We start from the raw sequence: 24208 nt of genomic DNA, 5'->3' as shown, positions 1-24208 counted from the left end.
TGTACAAACAAGAAGTTTGACCACTGCTGCTAGATTTTCTCAAAATGTAGACAAGGTTGATGTGTGCCCAATGATACAGGTGCCAAATCCTCTTGTAGGGGAAGACCAACCCCCACATACATATGTTTTCCGGCCATGGACTTTGGAAGAGGCAAGAAAAGCAGTTGAAGGGGTTATCCCTGTTGCTGAAGACCCAGATAAATGGGCAGAGGACATGGCTGGAATTATACATTCCTATAGACTGAATGGACATGAGGCAGGAAAAGCTGCAATGTCCTCCTTGGGAAAAGACTGGGCAAAGGTTAGAGGAAATTATACAGGCAGAAATAATCAAGGGCCTTTTCCCTATCCCGTTGAGGGAATTCAATTGGGAGGGGAGTATGCAGCACAATGGAATGGTCTTGTGCAAAGAGTGCGAACTATATTTCAAAGACGAGCGAATTATGGTCATTTGGCAGGAATAATACAGAAGCCTGGCGAAGATACTGATGATTTTCGTTTAAGATTTGAAAAAGAATTCAGGGTGCATAGTGGCATCCCATTCAATGATACAGCTGAGAGTGCTTCTCAACAACAGCTTAAAAATGCGCTCCTCACTAATTTCCGCCCTGAAATAGGCAACTGGGTGAAGAAACATTTGGTGGAAGTGGACGTTGCAAGTGTGACAACAACTATGCAATGGGCCAGACATGCTGAAAAAGTGATCAAAAAAGGCAAAAGTTCTGATGTATTTCATCTAGATAATGATGATGATGAACTAGATGAAGATACAACAGTCTTCTTCCAAGGGTCCCAGCAAGGCAGAGGAAGAGGTAGAGGCCAACAAGGTCACAGGCCGCCATATAATTCAAAACCCCCACGAGATACTGACAACTGTTGGAACTGTGGGAAACGAGGACACTTTGCAAGAGTGTGTCGTTCTGCAAAGCAATATCAATCAAAGGGTGCAGGAAGGGGCAGAGGAAAGGCCAAATTCTCAGCATGACTAGATTCCCCCCCCCTTTGACCTCTGGTGCTCCTATAGAGGAAGAAATAGTAGATGTCCATACAGCATGGGACATTCTGAGTGCATTAAAAGAAAAACCATATGTTACTCTAAACATTGGAAGCAGTGATGTCGAGTTTTTGTGTGATACCGGGGCTTATAAAACCGTGATAAAAACTAAAGTCCCAAATCTAAAGGCCTCCCAAAATACTATTTGGGTGAAATCTGCTGATGGGCAGGTACACAGGGAGAGTATCTCTAATCCAGTTGAAGTGAGGGATAAGGAAACTGGAAGCATGGTTTCAGTTTCGATTGTCCTATCCCCAAAATGTCCCATAAACCTGCTGGGACGAGATCTGATGACTCGGTTGGGAATTGCAATAATTCCGGTAAAGGATGGCATGCGAGCATGTAGAGTGAGAGATGTGGACTCATATGCTGCACAAGCAGGTGAACAGATTTGCTGCTCCTATGCCATCCCTCCTGAACGAAATCCTAAACTCCCAAGCAGATTGCTGAGTGAAGCTCGAAAACAATTGTCCCAACCTGAATCAGAAATGACTTGTAATGAATTACATGTCACCATGAATATTCTCACTGATCCACAAGATGACTATATTGGAAGTTTCCTCAGTGACACGGAAGTAACTTTAACAATCACTGCTCTGTACACTGATCGCAGGTCATTTGCAGGTGCTGCTGTGCTCTTGCCCGCTCCTCAGAAAGACAGATACAAATTGTCGGCTGTACCCCACATCTCATTGTTTAAACCTCACAGTATAACGTGGGCAGATGTGGGTTCCCGAATTAAACTTGCTGGATCTGTAACTGATTATGAGGCCAAAGGTGATGGGTGGAGCTACAGTACCAGTTGTGACGTGTGGAAGCAAACAGTGTGTGAAGTGGCTGTAAGCAGAGCAGGCGCTTGTGCGCTTCCCTGACTAGTTGACATTTGTTTGAATGAAAAGGAGGAGGAGGAATTGGCTGGGCTTCCTGAAAAACTGTGGACCAAGGGCCCATCTGATGTAGGACTTTTAAAATCCATTTCCCCAGTACAGATCAAACCAAGATCAGAGTGGCGTCCAAGAGTTAAGCAATATCCTTTGAAACAGGAGGCAATGAAAGGGATTGCCCCTGTTATAAATGATCTTTTGACAGGAGGAATTATTAGGGAGTGCTCGGATTCTCCTTGCAACACTCCCATTTTTCCGGTCCAAAAGGCCGACAAAATTAATTGGCGAATGATACAAGATTTACAAGCAGTGAATGATGCAGTGCAAACAAGAGCACCCAATGTGCCTGACCCACACACACTTCTGAACACTTTGAAACCTAATCAGAAGTTTTTCACAGTAATTGATCTCAGCAATGCATTGTTCTCAGTGCCGATTCACCCAGACTCACAGTTTTGGTTCGCTTTTACCTTTAAAGGACAAAGCTATACATACACCAGATTGCCACAAGGATTTGCTGATAGTCCAACTATTTTCATTCAAGCTATTATGGCCTGTTTGGCTGATTTTCAGATGTCAAACAAAAGCCAACTTCTAGTTTATGTAGATGATCTCCTGGTAGTCTCTGAAACTGAAGCTGCTTGCAAGGCAGACTCCTTAGCATTGTTACACTATCTCTGCAAAACAGGCAATAAAGTGAACAAAAATAAGTTACAATGGGTCAGACAGGAAGTGAACTATTTAGGTCACACTTTGTCGGCTTCTGGAAGACAGATACAAAGAACCAGAAAGCAGATTATTTCAGATGCACCGAAACCTGAAACAAAAAAACAAATGATGTCATTTTTGGGGCTCTGCAATTACTGCAGACCATGGATCACACATTATGCGGAGAAAACACAACCGCTGCTGGATATTGTCCATGGAGTTCCCATGACAATGACAGAAAAAATCATGTGGACACCAGCAGCGGATGATGCTTTTGTAGTGCTGAAACAGGCTCTGGTAGAAACCACAACTCTTATCTTGCCAGACTACAATAAAACCTTTGTGCAAACAGCAGACTGGAGGAATGGCTTTATGACCTCAGTGCTGATGCAGAGTCATGGCAGCAAACTAAGACCAATTGCATTTTATTCAAAAAAACTGGATCCAGTGGCTCTGTCTTTGCCAGACTGTGTCCAAGCAGTATGCGCGGCAGCGCTTGCAGTGAGACAATCTGCAGATGTGGTGCTCTTTCACAAAATGGAGCTGTTAGTTCCACATGCTGTAGATGTGTTGCTGCTGCAAAGCAAAATGAACTTTTTGTCACCAGCCAGACATCTGTCCTACACTGCTATACTTCTGTCACAACCACACATCGTGATAAAGAGGTGCACAGTCCTTAACCCAGCAACGTTGATCCCGTTGCCAGGGGATGGAACACCACATAACAGTTTGGATGCTACAGAACATCTACAGCTGCCCAGAGTAGATTTAAGTGACACGCCACTTGACAAAGGGGAGAAGTGGTTTGTGGATGGATCATGTTCAAAGGATCCTAAAGGAAACAATCAAAGTGGTTATGCAATTGTGAAATTGCCAAACCAGATTGTTGAAGCAGAGAAGCTTCCATACAACAGGTCAGCACAGGCTGCTGAGCTAATTGCACTAACAAGAGCTTGTCAATTAGCGGAAGATAAGGAAGTCACTGTATACACAGACAGTCAGTATGCATTTTGTACTCTGTTCTATTTTGCGAAACAATGGGAGCGCAGAGGGATGACAACATCAACCGGTAAGCCATGCCTCCTTGTTAAAAGACTTGTTGCAGGCCATTCTTTTACCTGCTAAACTAGCTGTGTGTAAATGTGCTGCTCACACCACAGGCAGAGATGAAGTCTCAAATGGAAACAGATTAGCAGACAAAATTGCAAAAGAAGCAGCTGCAGGGAGACATGGCCATGAATTTTTTTTAATGAGTTCAGAGGACACACAACTCATAGGTAAGACTGTGCTGACAGATATGCAGGGCAATGCTCCAATGGTGGAGAAACGAATGTGGACGAAAAAAGGTGCAATAGTGGATACAGATAATATCCACCGCATCAATGACAAACCTGTTTTACCAAAATTACTTTTTAAGGCAGCAGCGCTTGCGACACATGGGCCTTGCCATGTGTCGACAGGAGGGATGAAGACCATCATAGATCAACAATTCACTACCTTTGGTTTAGATGCTTACTTAAAAAAATTTTGTAAAGCATGTCCTGTTTGTGTGAAACATAATCCACAAGGAAACATGAGACCTAAGAGAGGCTCATTTCCAAAACCCTCTTATCCATTTCAAATCATGCATATGGATTTTATTGAACTCACACAAAGTGGACCTCACAAATACTGCCTAGTGATGAGTGATGCATTTTCCAAATGGGTGGAAATAGTTCCATCTAAACGCGCAGATGCCTTAACAGTGGCAAAAGCCATCTGCAAAACCATCATACCAACTCATGGCATCCCCCAAACCATTTACAGTGACAATGGTCCACACTTTGTGAACCAAGTTGTGCAGAACATGGCTGTACACCTTGGAATAACGTTAAAAAACCACTGTGATTGGCATCCTTCGAGCGCAGGCCTGGTTGAACGGGCAAACTTTAGCATCAAAAGCAGGTTGAAAAAATGCATGGAAACAACAGGCAGACCTTGGCCAGAGTGCCTCGACTTAGTGAAGCTCTATATGAGAATTACTCCCACTTCAGAAGGACTAACACCTTTTGAAATCATACATGGGAGACCATACAGACTACCAGTGTTCCCTGCAGATTTGCAAAAAGCAGACGAAGAACAGACCTTGGCAGATTATCTAATCAGGACGCTCAAACTGAAACATGTGTCAAATGCAAATTTACTGCCGCCTGATCTCTCCCCCTCACAGGTGGACAACCCCATCAATCCAGGAGACTGGGTCTACATCAAGGTCATCAAAAGAAAGAACTGGGCCAGCCCACGGTGGGAGGGACCGTTTCAAGTTTTGCTTGCTACTCCCACGGCGATTAAAATTTCTCAACGGCCCAGTTGGATTCACCTCAGCCACTGCAAGTTGCAGAGAGTGCTGGACCCCTAATTCGGAGTGGTGGGGAAGGCTAACTACAAAGGGGCCCCATCGTTTAGGGTGAGGCGTCTCAATGTTGGTGAAGAATCCATCGATCCCCACTCCGCTAGGCGAGGGGATGTCCCGGTGTCTATGCCATCCTAGTAGCAACGGGGCTCCATATGCCAGATGGCTCCTCTGCTGCGTTGTGGTTGGAGCGTGCTATGGTCTATTGACTCATCTGAACAGACCAAATGACAATGTTGCCCATGGTAAACGATGGTCACATGATGAGAACTTTGAGGACTGGTCATGGGACCCCAGAAACCCATACGAAACCAACACTTGGTACCGGTATGTCAAGTTCACTGTGAGAGCTCACACACAGGAGGGGTGCTATGTGTGTTCGAAACTCCCCCCTTCCTCCATGCAAGTTCGCTTGGAGGCCAGAGCAATGAATGTCACTGAAGCAAAATGTATGGCATCCATGGGAGGAGTTGGATATCAGCACCGTGCTGTCACAGTCAAGGACGCCGACCCTTACCGCCCTGGACTTACTGACGGTGCCTGTGATCAGCTATTCTGGACAAATCTCAATGTGACTGTTAAAGGACGAACAATACCACAAGTGGCCTACACAGAGAGACCAGCTGGAGTGAATTACACATGTTACATCCAAGGTAACAAGACCCACGTCTGCATTAACGACGACTGCTCTCCAGGAGGAAACTGGATGGGAGCTCTGGACATCACCGATGAGTGTCAAGATAAGAGAGCCATTTCAGGTGGTGAGGGCTCTCCAACCAACATGGCTACACCATCGAATGGAACATACTTCATACAGAATGGCTGGTGGCTTTGTGGTCACAAGGTTTATCCGATGCTGCCCGCCAACTGGACAGGAGTGTGTGCACCAGTGTGGGTGACGGACCACACCTACAGGATACGACATCACCAGCTGACAGAAGCACACAACTCTTCTGGACGTCGACGCAGGGCAGTTGCAACCTTTGACCCTCATGACCCTGTCTGGGGTGCAAACGTTCCAGACGACCATAAAATATGGTCCGTCGGTGACAAAGTTGTCCTCGCGCTCTTTCCTCAGATTGGGGTTGGGAAACTGTCGCTCTTCATCGAGACACTGAACTATCGTTTTCAATCCTTTGTGAATCTCTCACTGCAAATCAACGATGGACAAAATAGAGAGATTCAGGCTATTAGACTGATGGTCTTGCAAAACAGGATGGTTCTGGACTTGTTGACGGCAGCACAAGGTGGTGTGTGCCACATCATTGGGACTTCCTGTTGCACATACATACCAGGAGAAAATGACACCCACATCAACGACGCCATGAATTCACTGAAGAACTTACAGCAGGCCATGTCTAATGACAAGGTCCCACATCAGTTTGATTTCTTTTCATGGCTGTTCTCTGGCAGCTGGTGGCAACTGCTTTTGAAATTGCTGTCTCCTGTGCTTGTTGTGCTGGTGGTGTTGTGCTTGTTTACAACCTGCGTTATCCCATGTTTGAAGTCTGCTGTGACGAGGTTTGTGTCTTCTGTAGCCCAGGTCCATATACAACTTCTTAGAGATGACGGATGTGATGATGATAATGAAACATGGATTGCGTAGATGCTGTTCTGTTGAGCATGTTTTACAGAAACTTGATGATTTGACCATCGAAAATGCTTCGCAAGTGATGGATACAATGATGTACTGTTTCTGTGTTTTTCTTTTTCTTTTATTTTTGTTGTTGTTGTTATTGTTAACATTCTGGTCGCCTGTGGCAACGGGGCCGTGCAAGAATTTTCCTGCTAATAACATCTGGCCGGCAGGTTTTTCGCTTACACAATAAGTTTGATCTGGGGTATTAAGGTAATGCCTCATCTTCACTGGAAAGTGTTGCTATCATTGTTAGGTGTTTTATATATTTTTTTACTATTCTTCTTTCTTTATTATATACATATATATATGTTTTTTTTTTACTTGTCTTTGTTGTTTGGGGTGGCATAATCATATGATAAAACAGGAGGGAAATGTTAGGGTTTTACAGAGTATCCTTATCGTATGATTATGTTGGAATGCAACCGGTAATGAATCCCATTCTATACAAGGTTGTAAAACACCCCCCTGATATGTTTTGACTAGAGCACAAGGGCTTCCTATTCATTCTACTCTTGCCCCCACTCTTTCTCTTAATAAATATGTCCTTGCAGTTGGGAGAGCTTCAGAGTTCACTCCGTCAACGTGTGAGCTCTCCACCTGCAGGTGTCTAAAAGAACTTGCTTGTCTCTCGTGTGGTTCTTGCGAAATAAGTTGGATTGAGCAAATCTCTAACAACCCTATTGTAACCAGATTTAGACGCGTCTATAATTGGTCTTTGCATTGACCAGTGGTTCTTAACCTTGTTGGAGGTACCGAATCCCACCAGTTTCATACGCGCATTCACCGAACCCCTCTTTAGTGAAATATAATTCTTTTATTTTCAAATTCAAGACATGAATTATTTTTACTGGTGCACAAAATGCGCCGTGCATGTACATCACCTTGTTCAAAGAACAAAACCAACACAGTGCATGAACTCGCAACAAATTACATCAGCTCAGTCGCCTAGTGGTAGAGTGTCCGCCCTGAGACTGGAAGGTTGTGTGTTCAAACCCCGGCCGGGTCATACCAAAGACTGTAAAAATGGGACCCATTGCCTCCCTGCTTGGCACTCAGCATTAAGGGTTGGAATTGGGGGGTTAGATCACCAAATGATTCCCCAGCGCGGCACCACTGCTGCTCGCTGCTGCTCACTGCTCCCCTCTCCCCCAGGGGATGGATCAAAATCACATGGGGATGGGTTAAATGCAGAGGACAAATTTCACCACACCCAGATGTGTGTGTGACGATCATTGGGACTTTAACTTTAACTACATACCTGCAAATCAGTGTGGCTTCTGCTGTTGCCTTTGTGAGACCAGTTCAGACATGCGTCATCATGAATTTACACGATAAATCAGGTGTGTTTGGACCTCCGCAGTGGAGGCTCTGCCGAACCCCTGAAACCGACTCACCGAATCCCTAGGGTTTGATCAAACTCATGTTAAGAACCAATGGCATAGACCAAAATTAAATCCATAATTATTTTTTTATTCATTTTTTAATTAATATATTTAATTGTTTTGTGTTAAAAGATATTTGAGAACATTGGAATCAACGCTTTTCTAGTCAGTCAGTCAGTCAGTCAGTGATTAATTCAGTCGTCTGTATCTGCTGTATGATCATTCTTATTATTTTATTCATTTAATTATTACAGATTGATTTATTTTTCTATTCATTTTTTATATTTATTTAATTCATTATTTTGTGTTAAATGAAAATATTTGAGAACATTGGAATCTTTTATCAGCGGTTTTCTTGTGGAAATCCTGATGCGGCCCGGCCTCACCCAGACTGCCTCCAGCGGCCCCCAGGTAAATTGAGTTTGAGATATTGTCGCCAACACGTACTACTTGAGGACTCTGACAGAGGAAGTCCAGTAGCCAGTTGCAGAGGTAGGTACTGAGTCCCAGTTTGTCGAGTTTGCAGATGAGTCGCTGTGGTACAATGGTGTTGAATGCAGAACTGAAGTCCACAAACAGCAATCTCACATACGGGTCTCTTTTTTCCAGGTGGGGGAGGGCTGAGTGGAGGGCAGAGCAGATTGCATCTTCAGAGGACCGTTTGGCTCGGTATGCAAACTGGAAGGGGTCTAGGGTGGGGGGGAGAATGGATCTGATGTGTGTCATGACAAGCCGCTCATGATTATGGGTGTCAGTGCCACGGGGCGGTTCTCATTGAAGGAGGATGGAGCAGTTTTCTTCGGCACAGGTATGATGGTGGCAGCCTTGAAAAATGATGGGACGATGGCTTGCTGCAGGGAAGTGTTAAAGATGTCTGTGAAGACATCCTTAAGCTCCTCAGCGCAGTCCTTCAGCGCTCGACCTGGGATGTGGTCTGGGCCTGCCGCCTTACGAGTGGTGACACAACTCTCTGACAACATACAACAGGGTGGGAAATCACAAGGGGAGGAATCTGTGTTTACATCCGTGACGAATGGTGCCGGGACACTGTAGTAGTATGCAAACACTGCTCGCCACTGGCGGAGTTTATGATCATAAAGTGCCGTCCTTTTTACCTGCCAAGGGAAATTACTGCGATTCTGCTAGTCGCGGTATACATCCTGCCTTCCAACATTAACAGTGACAGGAACACGGCTCTTGGTGAACTGTACCAGGCTGTCAGTGAACAACAGACGGCGCACCCTGGCGTCTTCGCTGGGGATTTTAACCATGCAGACCAAAAGACTGTTATTCCAAAACGACACCAGCATGTTGACTTTCCAACAAGAGGAGACAGGATCCTGGATCTGGTCTACACTACACATAAAGGAGCTTACAAAGCCACCCCCCTCCCCCACATTGGACTTTCTGACCGTATCCCCTTTCTGCGAACCCAGCTCGCCCAGCCGTGCCTTCCATTCTCCTGGCGTACGTTCGTTCGCGGGACGACAAGATGGGTTGCGTTCGCCTGATAGGATCCACGAACCGGACAGTGCGTGCCTGCTGTGTGCTCGTGTTCACAGTGGCCTGGTTGACTGTCATCTTTCCGGACTCTGCTGTGCATCGTGAGCGGCTAGCGTGCTATCACTCTTATTGTTCATCTTCTTGTTTTATTTTTCCTGTGTTGTTTACTTGTATGTGCGTTATGAACTCTGTCTTGTCACCCTGGGATAGTGAGAAACGTAATTTCGATCTCTTTGTGTGTCTTGACATGCGGAGGAATTGACAATAAAGGAGAATTTGACTTTGATATATACACATACATATATATATATATATACACATACATATATATATATATATATATATATATATATATATATATATATATATATATATATATATTATTTGACAAAATCCAACACCAAGAACAGATATGAATCAGCAACAACAGGCTAAACCAGTGGTTCTCAAACTTTTTTCAGTGATGTACCCCCTTTGAAATATTTTTTCAGCCAAGTACCCCCTGACCAGCGCAACACATTTCTGGTCGAAAAGAAAGAGGTACAGGATTGTCCCATCAGTGTTTGATTTATTAAAGTTAAACAACTTGTAGCAATGTACCTGACAGACACATTTATGTTTCAAACATTGCATATAGAAACAAAAACAAACAGTAAGCAGTGACCACCAAGAATGCATAAACCCTTTCAAAACTCAAATACTGTATGCAGAACACTGCTAATTTATATTAATCTTTCTTGTAATAATCTTTTGCAAGGAAATGAAAATATACAAAACTAAAAATGTGTTCACAAAAATAAATTAACTTAATTATAAATAAATAATATCTTGTTTACAAAATAAATTGATAATTTAATAATAAATAAAGATTTGCTCATAAAAACTAATGAACTACCTCTTTTGGGATAAAAAAAGAAACTTTTTTTCTCTTAAAATTGAATTGTTGCATTGAACATTTGATTTTGATTTGACAAGCATTGAACAGTCTTGAAGCTTGAATGAGTCTTTTGCACTCATACTACATTTTAGTGCGAAACATGCGCTTGTACCTCACTTTGTCATCCTTGGTGGCAGGGAGGCAACTGCTTTGATCAAGTTCTTCTCCAGGCTCAGTCTGTTTCTTTGCTTTGTTTTGATCACAGTCATTGCAGAGAAGGAGGTCTCACATAAATATGTGGAGGCAAAGGGCAGTAGCTGCTCCAAAGCTTTCTGTCCCAGCTAAGGGTGCTCCTGCCTCACACACACCCAAAACTGTGTGAGAGTGGATGCACCAAACGTCATCTGCAGGCCACGATCAGATGCCATTTCCATTAGTTTTTCCTGGTGAGTGACAGAAAGCTTGCTTCTCTTTGCTTCAGATAAGAAAAATGGGTTTTTCACCCAATCCAGCTGTGCAGATTTCTCCTCCATGTAAGCAAAGTCGCAATGAAAGCCCTTTATCAAGTTAGCCAAATGTCCCACTATGACTAACTTCACTGGAGCTGTCTCCACATCTTCATTGGAGAGAAAAGCATCCACCTGAGGAAAACAGGTAAAATCCTCCTGGCCACATGCCTTTTTCCACAGCTCTGTTTTCTTCAGGAAACCACCCACCTTGTCATACAGGTTCAGGATGCTGGTGTCTTTGCCCTGCAGAGACACATTCAGTTCGTTCAGTTTGCTGAATATATCTGCCAGACAGCAAAGCTTTGCAAGCCAGTTCGTGTTCTCGAACAAGGTGGCATGGGGAGATACGTGCTCTGTCAGACAGGTGTGCACTTCAGCTCGTAACTCCAACAGCCTGTTGAGTATCTTCCCTCGAGAGAGCCTGCGCACTTCTGTATGCAGGATGAGTTGCGTGTGTTCAGCTCCCATGTTTTCACAGAGGCGGCGGAACAAACGTGCATTAAGTGGCCTTGACTTGATGAAGTTGATCACTTTGATGCTGTTGTTCAGAACATCATGCAACATGGGGCTCATTTTCTTGGACGCTAACGCTTCCCTGTGAATCACACAGTCAGTCCACTTAATGTCGGGATTTTCCTTTCTAATCCGCGCAATGAGCTCTTTCGCATTGCCCGTCATTGATGCAGCCGCATCTGTACAGACGCTGCTGCAGGATTTCCAGCTGATACCATTTTCAGAGAAAAATGTTAACGACATTAAAAATGTCCTCTCCGGTTGTTCTCTCCTCCAGACTTTTGCAGAAAAGTATGTGTTCACAAATGTCGTCAGTCTCAATGTATCTCACAAAAGCAACAAGCTGTGCATTTCTGCTGACATCTGTGGATTCATCCAGCTGGAGTGAAAAAGAGTTGCCAAGTTTTCCCACAACTTGTTCGACAATGTCTGCACCCATTCTGTCTATTCTGCGGCAAGCGGTGTCATTAGACAAAGGCACAGTTTTTAATGTATCCGCAGATTTTTTTGTCTAGCATAGTTTTGGCCAATACAACAGCGGCGGGGAGCAGCAGCTCTTCAGCTATGGTGAATGTTTTTTTGGCTTTAGCTACGAGCAAAGAAACCGCATAAGAAGCCTTCAGGGCTTTGGCTGATGTAGTGGAGGCTTTTCGCATTGTGTCTTGGGATGACTTGAAGTCAGAAAGTTTCCTCCTGAAGAACTTCGGTGGCTTACCAACATGGCATCCGTGTTTTGTGGTGAGATGCCGCTGGAGATGTGCCGGCTTCATGCTAGCGTTGGCTAATTTCTCCCCGCAAAAAAAGCACAGCACTTTGGGTGGGGTACAACTTGTGGACGTAAATCCCATCAAACAATAGTCTTCCATGTACTGTCGATACTTCGTCGGCTCTGGTTTTGCCTTCACTTTTAGTTGTTTCCCCGTGTTTTCAACAGCAGCGATGCTGCTATGCTTTAGCCACATCTCCATGTTACAGTGCGTCATCAAAGCAACCGCAGGTGACTGCTACTGGTTTGTGGAGAGTCCGTTTATTAAGGATTAAAATTGAATACTGAATATAAAACATTCATTTGTATTTCATCAAATTTTTCATAACTAATTCTCAAGACAATCTAGCTTACTGTTGTTTTTCTTGTTTTTTTTTAAATACCGATATATATTTTTGTAAAATCTCACGTACCCTCTGGAGTACCTCCACGTACCCCCAGTGGTACGCGTACCCCCATTTGAGAGCCACTGGGCTAAACGATGCGGTATACTAACGTGACATAAACACAAACGAGGAGCTGAGAATGGGCCTGACGTAACATTAAGTTATTCAAATAACTATAACATAAATAACACGTTTATCAAACCATTTGTGTCACTCCAAATCAATAAATCCATCGATCGAATCCTTCATCCTTTCTGTAAACAATACCGCGTGTGCGGCATCCCGCTGACGTCGGACTCGTTGTCGTCAGTTGCAGTTCAAATTATTCCACAGGCCCATATAACAATATAGAAACTATATATCAAATAACAATAATGTAAACAACCATTTTATCGAACTATCCGTGTCAATCCAAATCAATAAATCCATCGGAATCTTCGTCTTCCGTGTCACTTAAAAAAATAAAAAATCACAGCAGTTGACCCCGGAACTATGTGCGCCGCTGACATCAGACTATCCATCCATCCATCCATTTTCTGTACCGCTTAGTCCTAACGGGTGCCGCAGGTGTGCTGGAGCCCATCCCAGCCGTCATCGGGCAGTAGGCGGGGGACACCCTGAACCGGTTGCCAGCCAATCGCAGTGCATGCAGAGACAACCATTCATACGCGCACTTACACTTAGGGACAATTTGGAGTGCTCAATCGGCCTACCAAGCATGTTTTTGGGATGTGGGAGGAAACCGGAGTGCCCAGAGAAAACCCACGCGGGCCCGAGGAGAACATGCAAACTCCACACAGGGAGGGCCGGAGAATCAAACCCGGAGAATCAAACCCGCACCCTCCTAACTGTGAGGCGGACGTGCCCCATCGAGCCGCCTGACGTCAGACTAGATATATCAAATAAATGTAATATAAACAACAATTTTATCGAACCATCCGTGTCACTCCAAATCATTAAATCCATCGGAATCTTCGTATTCCGTGTCACTTAAAAAATAAAACACACAGCTGTTGACTGCGGAACTATGGACGCCGCTGACGTCAGCCTCGTCGTCAGCCTCGTCGTCAGCCTCATCGTCAGCCTCGTCGTCAGCCTCATCGTCAGCCTCGTCGTCAGCCTCATCGTCAGTTGCGGCTCCAATTATTCCACAGATCTACATATATATTATAGTCACTCCCTGTATGCCGCCGGGACTCCCCGTATCCCACCGATTTCGGCGCGGACTCGCCGAATGCTGCCGATTGTGGCGCGGACTCCCTGAATGCCGCCGATTGTGGCTGGGACTCCCCGAATGCCGTCGATTGCGGTGCACACTCCCCATATGCTGCCAATTGCGGCTGGGAAACCCCATATGCCGCCGATTGCGGCGAGGACTCCCCGAATGCTGCCGATTGTGGCGCAGACTCCCGGGATTCCGCCGATTGCGGCGCGGACTCCCAGAATGCCGTCGTTTGTGGCGCGGACTCCCTGAATGCCGTCGATTGCGGTGCGAACTCCCCGAATGCCGCCGATTACGCCGCGGACTACCCGAATACCGCCGATTGCGGCGCGGACTCCCCACATGCTGCCGATTACGGCTGGGACTCCGGGAAGTACAATATAGTTATATACTATACTATATTGTAGCGTGACCAGTACCAGGCAAGAGGTGGGTTTGGTAGCCGGCTCTTTATTTTACAAAACAAGAGCTCAACATATGGGTGTGTACTTGAAGCAAGCGCCCTGGATCACTCTTCCCGTCCCCCCCACTGCTGCCTTCACGGCCTCGCTAGACAATCGGAAACTACTGAAGTCTAACAACATAGACGTTGCTACTCTAAATAAACTATATATCCAATAACTATAACATGAATAAGTAGTTTATCGAACCATCTGTGTCACTCCAAATCATTAAATCTCCTGACTCCGGAAGTCAGTGAATGGAACTCATTGTCAGTGAATAATTTCACATATACTAAGTCGCTCCTGATTATAAGTCGCCCCCCCACCCAAACTATGACAAAAACCGCGACTTATAGTCAGAAACATACGGTGTATATATATATATTTTTTTTGATAAAAAAAAAAGATATTTTATAAAAAAATATATATATATTTAAATTTTAAATATATATATATATATATATATATATATTTTTTAAAACAATATGTGTGTGTGTGTATATGTATATATACATATTCATTATTATCATGAATTCATTATTATTTATTTTTTAAGTTAAAAAATTTATGTACAGGGTCCGACAAAATGATCTGACACATATGTAGGTTTAATAAAATGTAAATAAATTTAAAAAAAGATTTTTTTTAATTTGCGAAAAGTACATATAATGCCGTTTTGTTTTGTTTCGTTTCGTTTTAGAATAATTTTATTTTGTTTCGTTTCAGTTGCTAACATGACCGGTGAGCATCGCGCTTTCATTGTAGAAACATTTATCAAGAACGAATCTGTAACTGCAACACAAGGAGCGTTTTGTTTGCGCTTCAGACTTGGTAGACATGATCCCGTACCTGCACGAAACACAATCTTGTTATGGGTTACTAACTTCAGAGCCAGTGGATCAGCATTGAAACAAAAATCAACCGGCCAACCTCGCACCGCCAGAACTTCAGAAAATGTGGCACTGGTAAGACCAAAATAACATTATTCAAAAATGAAATGAAATGAAACGAAATGAAACTAAACAAAACAAAACATAACAAAACAAAACAAAATGTCATTACAGTAATCCTTTGCTACATCGCGGTTCGATTAGTGCGGCTTCAGTACATCGCGGATTTTTTTCCTCCCCAAAAGAAAAATTCACAAATTCAAAATGAACCTTCCAAATTGAAGAATTATGCCATAATTCCTCAATGTACCTTTTTAGAAAAAAGTTGTTATAATATTAAAAGAGTTCTAAAAACATATTTACAGTATGTATACTTTAGCTACTGTCATGCGGCCACGTTTATTTTCCGGATTTCTGTCTTGTCTGTGTCGTAACTTCACTTGCTGTTTTATTTTGTCATCCCTTCCGTTTCAGTTCGTGGTTCCTTCCTCTGTTTCTGTTGTCTTGTATTCCTTGATCCCGATTGTGTGCACCTGTGTGGTTGACGCTAATTGTCAGCACCTGCGTCCCAGCCCTTTTGTGTGTATTTAGTCCGTGTCTTCCCCTTGTCTTGTGCCAGTGTGTCTTGCCTCGTCCCGACCACCAGCGATTCCTTGACGTCCGAATTCCTAGTAAGATTCCTTCTTTCTGTCTCGCCACCGAGCGACGCTTTTTGTTAGTGCCTTGTTCCCCATAGCCCATTTTCTCTCGCCCGAGTGCGACGCTTTTTGTTTGGAATTTTTGCCCCGTGTTTCCCTCGCAAGAGGCGCCTTGAGTTGTATTTTTGGCCATCTTTTTGTTGGAATAAATCAGTGAAAAGAAAGACTCTGCATCCGAGTCCTCCGCCTTGTTCCCTGCCTGACAGTACACACTGGCCAGACATGGACTCGGCAGAGTCGGAGCACCTATGCGCCGCAGTGCGCTCCCACGCCTCACAGCTCGCCCAGCACCAGAAAGAAGTGAGAAATTTGGGCGAGGAGATCTGAGGGCTCGCAAAGAGCCAAGAAGATTTCAGAGGGGCGGTCGCCGCCCAGGTAGGAAAGCTGGGTCAGCAAATGCAGGACGTGCTCTCGCTTTTAAACGCGGGACCAGCAGCGACCTCCAGCCCATCCGCTGCTTCTCCCGTGACTCCCCTTGCCGTAGCTCCCATGTCCTGCGGTGCCAGACTGGCTCCTCCAGAACGCTACTCCGGCGAACCCGGTCTTAGCCGGGCCTTTATTACTGAGTGCGAGATGCATTTTGAGAGGTCCCCGGCGGATTTCCCCACCAAACGTTCCAAGGTGGCCTATATGGTATCATACCTGACGGGAAGGGCCCGCACGTGGGCCACAGCAGAATGGGCCAGGGATTCCATCTCCTGTCGCTCCCTCCCCGCTTTTGTCGGGGCGCTGCGTACGGTGTTCGACCCAATCTCCGCTGACCGAGAGAAGGCTCGGCAACTCTGTCAGATATCCCAGGGACAAGAGACCGTCGGGGATTACGCCATCCGTTTCCGCACGCTGGCCGCGGAATGCGGTTGGAATGCGACGGCGCTGTATGACATCTTCCTCCGAGGCTTTTCCGGATCCATACAGGATCAGCTAATTCCCCTGGATCTTCCCACCGATCTCGACGCCCTCATCGCGCTGGCTATCCGCACCGACAACCGGCTGCAAGAGTGGAGGAAGCACCGCGGAAGCAGGAACGCCCCCGCCGTCGTGCCAGTAGCCGTTTCGTCCGCCCTAGAGGCGACCCGCCCCAGGCCGGATGGGGATCGGCAGCACCAGGAGTCGGGACCGATGCAGTTGGGCAGAGCAAAGCTGACAGAGGAGGAGAAGATACGACGACGCCAGGAAGGTAGATGCTACTATTGCGGTGAGCACGGGCACCTCCTCCTCTCCTGCCCGGTGAGGAGGACCCTGAAGGTAAGCGCCTTCTCTGTTGCTCTGTCCCCGGGGAGAGTTCTCCCCAAGGGCATGGTTACACAGCTGGGAAAAAATATAGAACTTGACGTGCTAATAGACTCAGGAGCGGATGAAAGTTTGATAGACTGGGCATTTGCTCGACGATGGGGAATAAAAACTGAACTGCTGAACACTCCCGTGAACGCCAAGACACTCAATGGACAGGCACTTTTCGAGATAACACACATAACAGAACCTGTCTCGCTGTCTTTTGGGCCCCACCATGAGAAAATATGACTACATGTCGTGACCTCCCCAATGAACCCCCTCATTCTCGGGTATCCATGGCTTCAACGCCACAACCCTGCTATAGACTGGGGATCAGGGGAAATAACGGGATGGGGGTCCTACTGTCAAGATTCATGTATCAAATCTAACCCGCGCTCTGTGCCTTCTGCTCCAGACTCGGAAACTCCAGACTTGACCGGGGTTCCCGCGTGTTACCACCAATGGGCCGAGGTATTCAGCAAGGCCAAGGCTACCTCCCTACCCCCCCACCGTCCGTATGATTGCGCCATTGAACTCCTGCCGGGCTCAACCATACCCAAGGGGAGGCTTTATTCCCTTCCGGGCCCCGAAAAGCAGGCCCTGAACGATTATATAGACGCCTCTCTTCAAGCAGGGTTGATTCGACGGTCATCGTCGCCTGCGGGTGCGGGGTTCTTTTTTCTGGGCAAAAAAGACGGCACCCTACGTCCCTGTATTGACTACAGCCCCCTCAATCAGATCACAATAAAAAAACGGTATCCTCTTCCCCTGATGTCGACCGTGTTCGACCAATTACAGCAAGCCCGGGTGTTCACAAAGTTAGACCTGCGCAACGCGTACCACCTAGTGCGCATCCGTGAGGGGGACGAATGGAAGACGGGTTTTAACACACATCGAGGACACTTTGAATACTTAGTAATGCCATTTGGCCTCACCAATGCCCCTGCGGTGTTTCAGGCCATGATAAATGATGTACTGAGGGACTGTTTGGATCAATTTGTGTACGTATATTTAGATGATATTCTGATTTATTCCCCGGATTTGGAGACCCATAGGTCTCACGTCGAGACAGTTCTGCGATGCCTCTTTGACCACCAACTGTACGTTAAGGCCGAGAAAAGCGAATTCCACACAAACACCGTATCTTTTCTCGGTTTCATCATAGCCCCGGGCAAAGTAAAGATGGACCCGGCAAAAGTGAGCGCGGTAACTGAATGGCCTACCCCTGACTCCCGCAAAAAGGTGCAGCAATTCCTGGGCTTTGCCAATTTTTCTAGGCGGTTCATCAGAGGCTTCAGTGCTACAGCGGCTCCCTTGCATGCTCTAACGTCCCCATCCATCCATCCATCCATCCATCCATCCATCCATCCATCCATCCATCCATCCATCCATCCATCCATCCATCCATCCATCCATCCATCTTCTTCCGCTTATTCGGGGTCGGGTCGCGGGGGCAGCAGCTTTAGGAGGGACTCCCAGACTTCCCTCTCCCCAGCCACTTCATCCAGCTCATCCCGGGGGATCCCAAGGCGTTCCCAGGCCAGCTGAGAGACATAGTCTCTCCAGCGCGTCCTGGGTCGTCCCCGGGGTCTCCTACCGGTGGGACATGCCCGGAACACCTCCCCAGGGAGGCATCCAGGAGGCATCCTGATAAGATGCCCGAGCCACCTCATCTGTCTCCTCTCAACGTGGAGGAGTAGCGACTCTACTCCGAGTCTCTCCCGGATGACCGAGCTTCTCACCCTATCTCTAAGGGAGAGCCCGGACATCCTGCGGAGAAAACTCATTTCGGCCGCTTGTATCCGAGATCTCGTTCTTTCGGTCACGACCCATAGCTCGTGACCATAGGTGAGGGTAGGAGCGTAAATCGACCGGTAAATTGAGAGCTTTGCCTTTTGGCTCAGCTCTCTCTTCACCACAACGGACCGGTACAGGGTCCGCATTACTGCCGACGCTGCACCGATCCGCCTGTCGATCTCACGCTCCATCCTCCCCTCACTCGTGAACAAGACTCCAAGATACTTGAACTCCTCCACTTGGGGCAGGATCTCATCCCCGATCCGGAGAGGGCATTCCACCCTTTTCCGATCGAGGACCATGGACTCGGATTTGGAGGTGCTGACCCTCATCCCGACCGCTTCACACTCGGCTGCGAATTGTTCCAGCGAGAGCTGGAGATCACGGCCTGAAGAAGCCAACAGCACCACGTCATCTGCAAAAAGCAGAGACGCGATGCTGAGGTCCCCAAACCGGACCCCCTCAACGCCTCGGCTGTGCCTAGAAATTCTGTCCATAAAAATTATGAACAGAATCGGTGACAAAGGGCAGCCTTGGCGGAGTCCAACCCTCACTGGGAACAAATCCGTCTTACTGCCGGAAATGCGGACCAGACTCTGGCATCGGTGATACAGGGACCGAACCGCCCTTATCAGTTGGCTCGGCACCCCGTACTCCCGAAGCACCCTCCACAGAACCTCCCGAGGGACACGGTCGAACGCCTTCTCCAAGTCCACAAAACACATGTGGACTGGTTGGGCGAACTCCCATGCACCCTCGAGGATCCTGCCGAGGGTGTAGAGCTGGTCCACTGTTCCACGGCCAGGACGAAAGCCACACTGCTCCTCCTGAATCCGAGGTTCGACCTCCCGACGGACCCTCCTCTCCAGCACCCCTGAATAGACCTTACCAGGGAGGCTGAGGAGTGTGATTCCCCTGTAATTGGAACACACCCTCCGGTCCCCCTTCTTAAAGAGGGGAACCACCACCCCAGTCTGCCAATCCAGAGGCACTGTCCCCGATGTCCACGCAACGTTGTAGAGGCGTGTCAGCCATGACAGCCCCACAACATCCAGAGCCTTTAAGAACTCCGGGCGGATCTCATCCACCCCCGGGGCCTTGCCACAGAGGAGCTTTTTTGACTACCTCAGTGACTTCGACCCCAGAGATTGGAGAATCCGCCTCAGAGTCTCCAGGCCCTGCTTCCTCAATGGAAGGCGTGTAGGTGGAATTGAGGAGGTCTTCGAAGTATTCTCCCCACCGACTCACGACGTCCCGAGTCGAGGTCAGCAGCACGCCATCCCCACTGTAAACAGTGTTGACGTTGCACTGCTTCCCCCTCCTGAGACGCCGGATGGTGGACCAGAATTTCCTCGAAGCCGTCCGAAAGTCATTCTCCATGGCCTCACCGAACTCCTCCCACGCCCGGGTTTTTGCCTCAGCAACCGCCGAAGCCGCGTTCCGCTTGGCCATCCAGTACCTGTCAGCTGCCTCCGGAGTCCCGCAGGCCAAAACGGCCCGATAGGACTCCTTCTTCAGCTTGACGGCATCCCTTACTGCCGGTGTCCACCAGCGGGTTCGGGGATTGCCGCCACGACAGGCACCAACGACCTTACGGCCACAGCTCCGGTCGGCCGCCTCAACAATGGAGGCGCGGAACATGGTCCACTCAGACTCAATGTCCCCCGCCTCCCCCGGGACGTGGGAAAAGCTCTGCCGGAGGTGGGAGTTGAAGCTCTTCCTGACAGGAGATTCTGCCAGACGTTCCCAGCAGACCCTCACAGAGCGTTTGGGTATGCCAGGTCGGACCGGCATCTTCCCCCACCATCAGAGCCAACCCACCACCAGGTGGTGATCAGTTGACAGCTCCGCCCCTCTCTTCACCCGAGTGTCCAAAACATGCGGCCGCAAATCCGATGACATGACTACAAAGTCGATCAAGTGCCAAGTGCACACATGGACACCCTTATGTTTCAACATGGTGTTCATTATTGAAAATCCGTGTCGAGCACAGAAGTCCAACAATAGAACACTGCTCGGGTTCAGATCAGGGGGGCCGTTCCTCCCAATCACGCCCTTCCAGGTCTCACTGTCATTGCTCACGTGAGCATTGAAGTCACCCAGTAGAACGATAGAGTCCCCAGAAGGAGCGCTCTCCAGCACTTCCTCCACGGACCCCAAGAAGGGTGGGTACTCTGAGCTGCCGTTTGGTGCATAGACACAAACAACAGTCAGGACCCGTCCCCCCACCCGAAGGCGGAGGGAGGCTACCCTCTCGTTCACCGGGGTGAACCCTAATGTGCAGGCGCCCAGCCGGGGGGCAATAAGTATACCCACACCTGCTCGACGCCTCTCACCGTGGGCAACTCCAGAGTGGAAGAGAGTCCAGCCCCTCTCGAGAGGGCTTGTACCGGAACCCAAACTGTGTGTGGAGGCTAGTCCGACTATATCTAGTCGGAATCTTTCTGCCTCGCACACCAGCTCGGGCTCCTTTCCAGCCAGAGATGTGACATTCCATGTCCCTAGAGCCAGCTTCTGCAGCCGGGGATCAGACCGCCAAGGTCCCTGCCTTTGGCTGCCGCCCAGATCACATTGCACCCGACCCCTTCGGCCCCTCCCACAGGTGGTGAGCCCATGGGAAGGGGGACCCACGTTTCCATTTCGGGCTATGCCCGGCCGGGCCCCATGGGCGAAGGCCCGGCCACCAGACGCTCGCCTTCGAGCCCCGCCTCCAGGCCTGGCTCCAGAGGGAGGCCCTGGTGACCCGCGTCCGGGCGAGGGAAAACAAAGTCCATTTAACGTCCCCTAAGGTTCCATTCTGCTGGTCGGCGGAAGCGGAAGCGGCCTTCCAGGAGCTGAAGAACCGCTTCAGCTCCGCTCCTATCCTCACGCTTCCCGACCCGTCACGACAGTTTGTGGTAGAGGTTGACGCCTCCAATCAAGGGATAGGGGCCATTCTATCCCAGAAAGCCAAGAGTGACAACAAGCTCCATCCGTGCGCGTTCCTGTCCAGACGGCTGACGCCAGCCGAACAGAACTACGACGTGGGAGATCGCGAACTGTTGGCGGTAAAACTGGCTTTAGAAGTATGGAGACATTGGTTGGAGGGAGCACAGCAGCCTTTTCTGGTCTGGACAGACCATAAAAACTTGGAATACATTAAGACAGCCAAGAGATTGAATTCTCGCCAAGCCCGCTGATCGCTCTTTTTCAACCGATTTAACTTTACTCTGTCTTACAGACCGGGATCCAAAAACACCAAGCCTGACGCACTCTCCCGTGTCTACAGCCCAGGTCCGGAAGTCAAGAAGCCCGAACCCATTCTGCCTCCTCGTTGCGTGGTAAGAGCAGTGACCTGGCCTATCGAAGACCTGGTGCGGCAGGCCAATGGCAACGAACCACCCCCTAGTGGATGCCCTGAGAACAGACTGTTCGTTCCCGATCAATTACGGTCCCAAGTTGTCCTTTGGGCTTACACCTCCAGACTCTCCTGTCATCCGGGCATGCGCAGAACCTGTTTGTCGTCCAGCAGCGATTCTGGTGGCCCTCCATGGGGGCAGACGTCAGGGAATACGTCTCAGCCTGTCCCGTCTGCGCCCGGAATAAGAACTCCCACGGCGCCCGTATGGGTTTGCTGCATCCCCTCCCCATTCCATCGCGTCCGTGGGCCGAAATCTCCATGGACTTCGTCACGGGGCTACCAGCCTCAAATGGGCGAACAACCATACTCACTGTTGTAGACAGATTCTCGAAGATGGCTCATTTTATAGCTCTGCCCAAGTTGCCGTCCGCTAAACGAACGGCAACAGTAATGATGGACCACATATTCAGGATTCATGGTTTCCCAAAGGACATTGTTTCAGATAGGGGTCCCCAATTCATATCCAGGTTTTGGAAAGAATTTTGCAGGCTCATAGGGGCAACTGTGAGTCTCACATCGGGCTACCATCCAGAGGCGAACGGGCAAACGGAACGCATCAACCAACAGTTGGAGACGGGTCTCCGCTGCCTTGTTTCCCAAAACCCCTCCTCGTGGAGCAAGAACCTCACCTGGGTGGCGTACGCCCATAATTCCCTGCCCACCACAGCTACAGGTATGTCGCCGTTCAAGTGCGTGTATGGTTACCAGCCCCCGGTCTTCCCTGACAGTGAGCCGGAGGTGACGGTGACCTCGGCCCACGCCTTGGTGCGCCGCTGTCATCGTGTCTAGTCGGCGGCGCGGGCCACGCTGATCCGCCAGGGGGACCGTGTCAAGCGGATGGCTGACCGAAGGAGACGTCCGGCGCCCGTGTACCGGCGGGGTCAACGTGTTTGGCTGTCTGCCAAGGATCTTCCCCACCGGGGGGACTCCAGGAAGCTGGCACCTCGCTTTGTGGGTCCATTCCCCATCGCCAAGGTCATGCACCCGGCCGCGGTGTGTCTCCGCTTGCCCAGGTCCCTTGCAGTCCACCCCACCTTTCACGTCGGGAAGGTCAAGCCGGTTGTGGACAGTCCGTTGGTGCCAGATCCTGCGCCGCCCTCGCCTCCGCGGACGGTAGGAGGTGGGACTGCCTACACGGTGAAGGAACTGTTGGACGTGCGCAGAAGGGGCCGGGGCTGGCAGTACCTGGTGGAGTGGGAGGGTTATGGGCCTGAGGAGCGGCAATGGGTGCCGCCTAGTTTCATTTTGGACCCGGGGCTGTTTGAGGACTTTTATGCAGCTCACCCTGAGGCTCCTGGGCCGTCTGGGATCCGGCCCTAGGGGGTGGGGGTTATGTCATGCGGTCAAATTATTTTCCGGATTTCTGTCTTGTCTGTGTCGTAACTTCACTTCCTGTTTTATTTTGTCATCCCCTCCGTTTCAGTTCGTGGTTCCTTCCTCTGTTTCTGTTGTCTTGTATTCCCTGATCCCGATTGTGTGCACCTGTGTGGTTGACGCTAATTGTCAGCACCTGCGTCCCAGCCCTTTTGTGTGTATTTAGTCCGTGTCTTCCCCTTTGTTAGGGTTTTCCAGGTTATCTTTATCATAGGATTATGTTGGAATGCAACAGGTAATAAATACCTTACCTTGTCCTCCTTATCACAAGGTCGTAAAACATCCCCTGACATGTTTAGACTAGAGGACAAGGGCTTTAGCCAGTGTACCCAAACCCCCACTCTGTTTCTCTTAATAAATATCCCATCGCAGGAACGAGGGTTCAGACTTCATTCTGGAGTGAGTGAACTCTCCACCTGCAGGTGTCTAAAAGAACTTGCTTGTCTCCGTGTGGTTCTTGCAAAATATTGTTTGAGTGAGAAAATCTCTAACACCCTTG

General features: G+C 48.3%; 1 protein-coding gene across 1 annotated transcript; it reads right to left on the bottom strand.

The window, feature by feature from the left end:
- Positions 1-10780: 10780 nt before the first annotated feature.
- On the bottom strand, positions 10781-11416 carry LOC148388042 (protein ZBED8L-like). The gene is made up of 2 exons (XM_088394823.1): positions 11156-11416; positions 10781-11080 (listed from the first exon to the last, which is right to left on the bottom strand). The coding sequence occupies exons 1-2, from the start codon at positions 11414-11416 to the stop codon at positions 10781-10783; spliced, it is 561 nt and encodes a 186-aa protein (XP_088250949.1).
- Positions 11417-24208: the final 12792 nt, after the last annotated feature.

The sequence above is a fragment of the Syngnathus floridae genome, chromosome 13 (assembly GCF_059516105.1).
Source record: "Syngnathus floridae isolate MCC-2025c chromosome 13, RoL_Sflo_1.0, whole genome shotgun sequence".
In the NCBI taxonomy this organism is placed as follows: domain Eukaryota; kingdom Metazoa; phylum Chordata; class Actinopteri; order Syngnathiformes; family Syngnathidae; genus Syngnathus; species Syngnathus floridae.
Note: the sequence above shows the minus strand (reverse complement) of the source record. Positions and strands in the feature narration are given on the sequence as shown.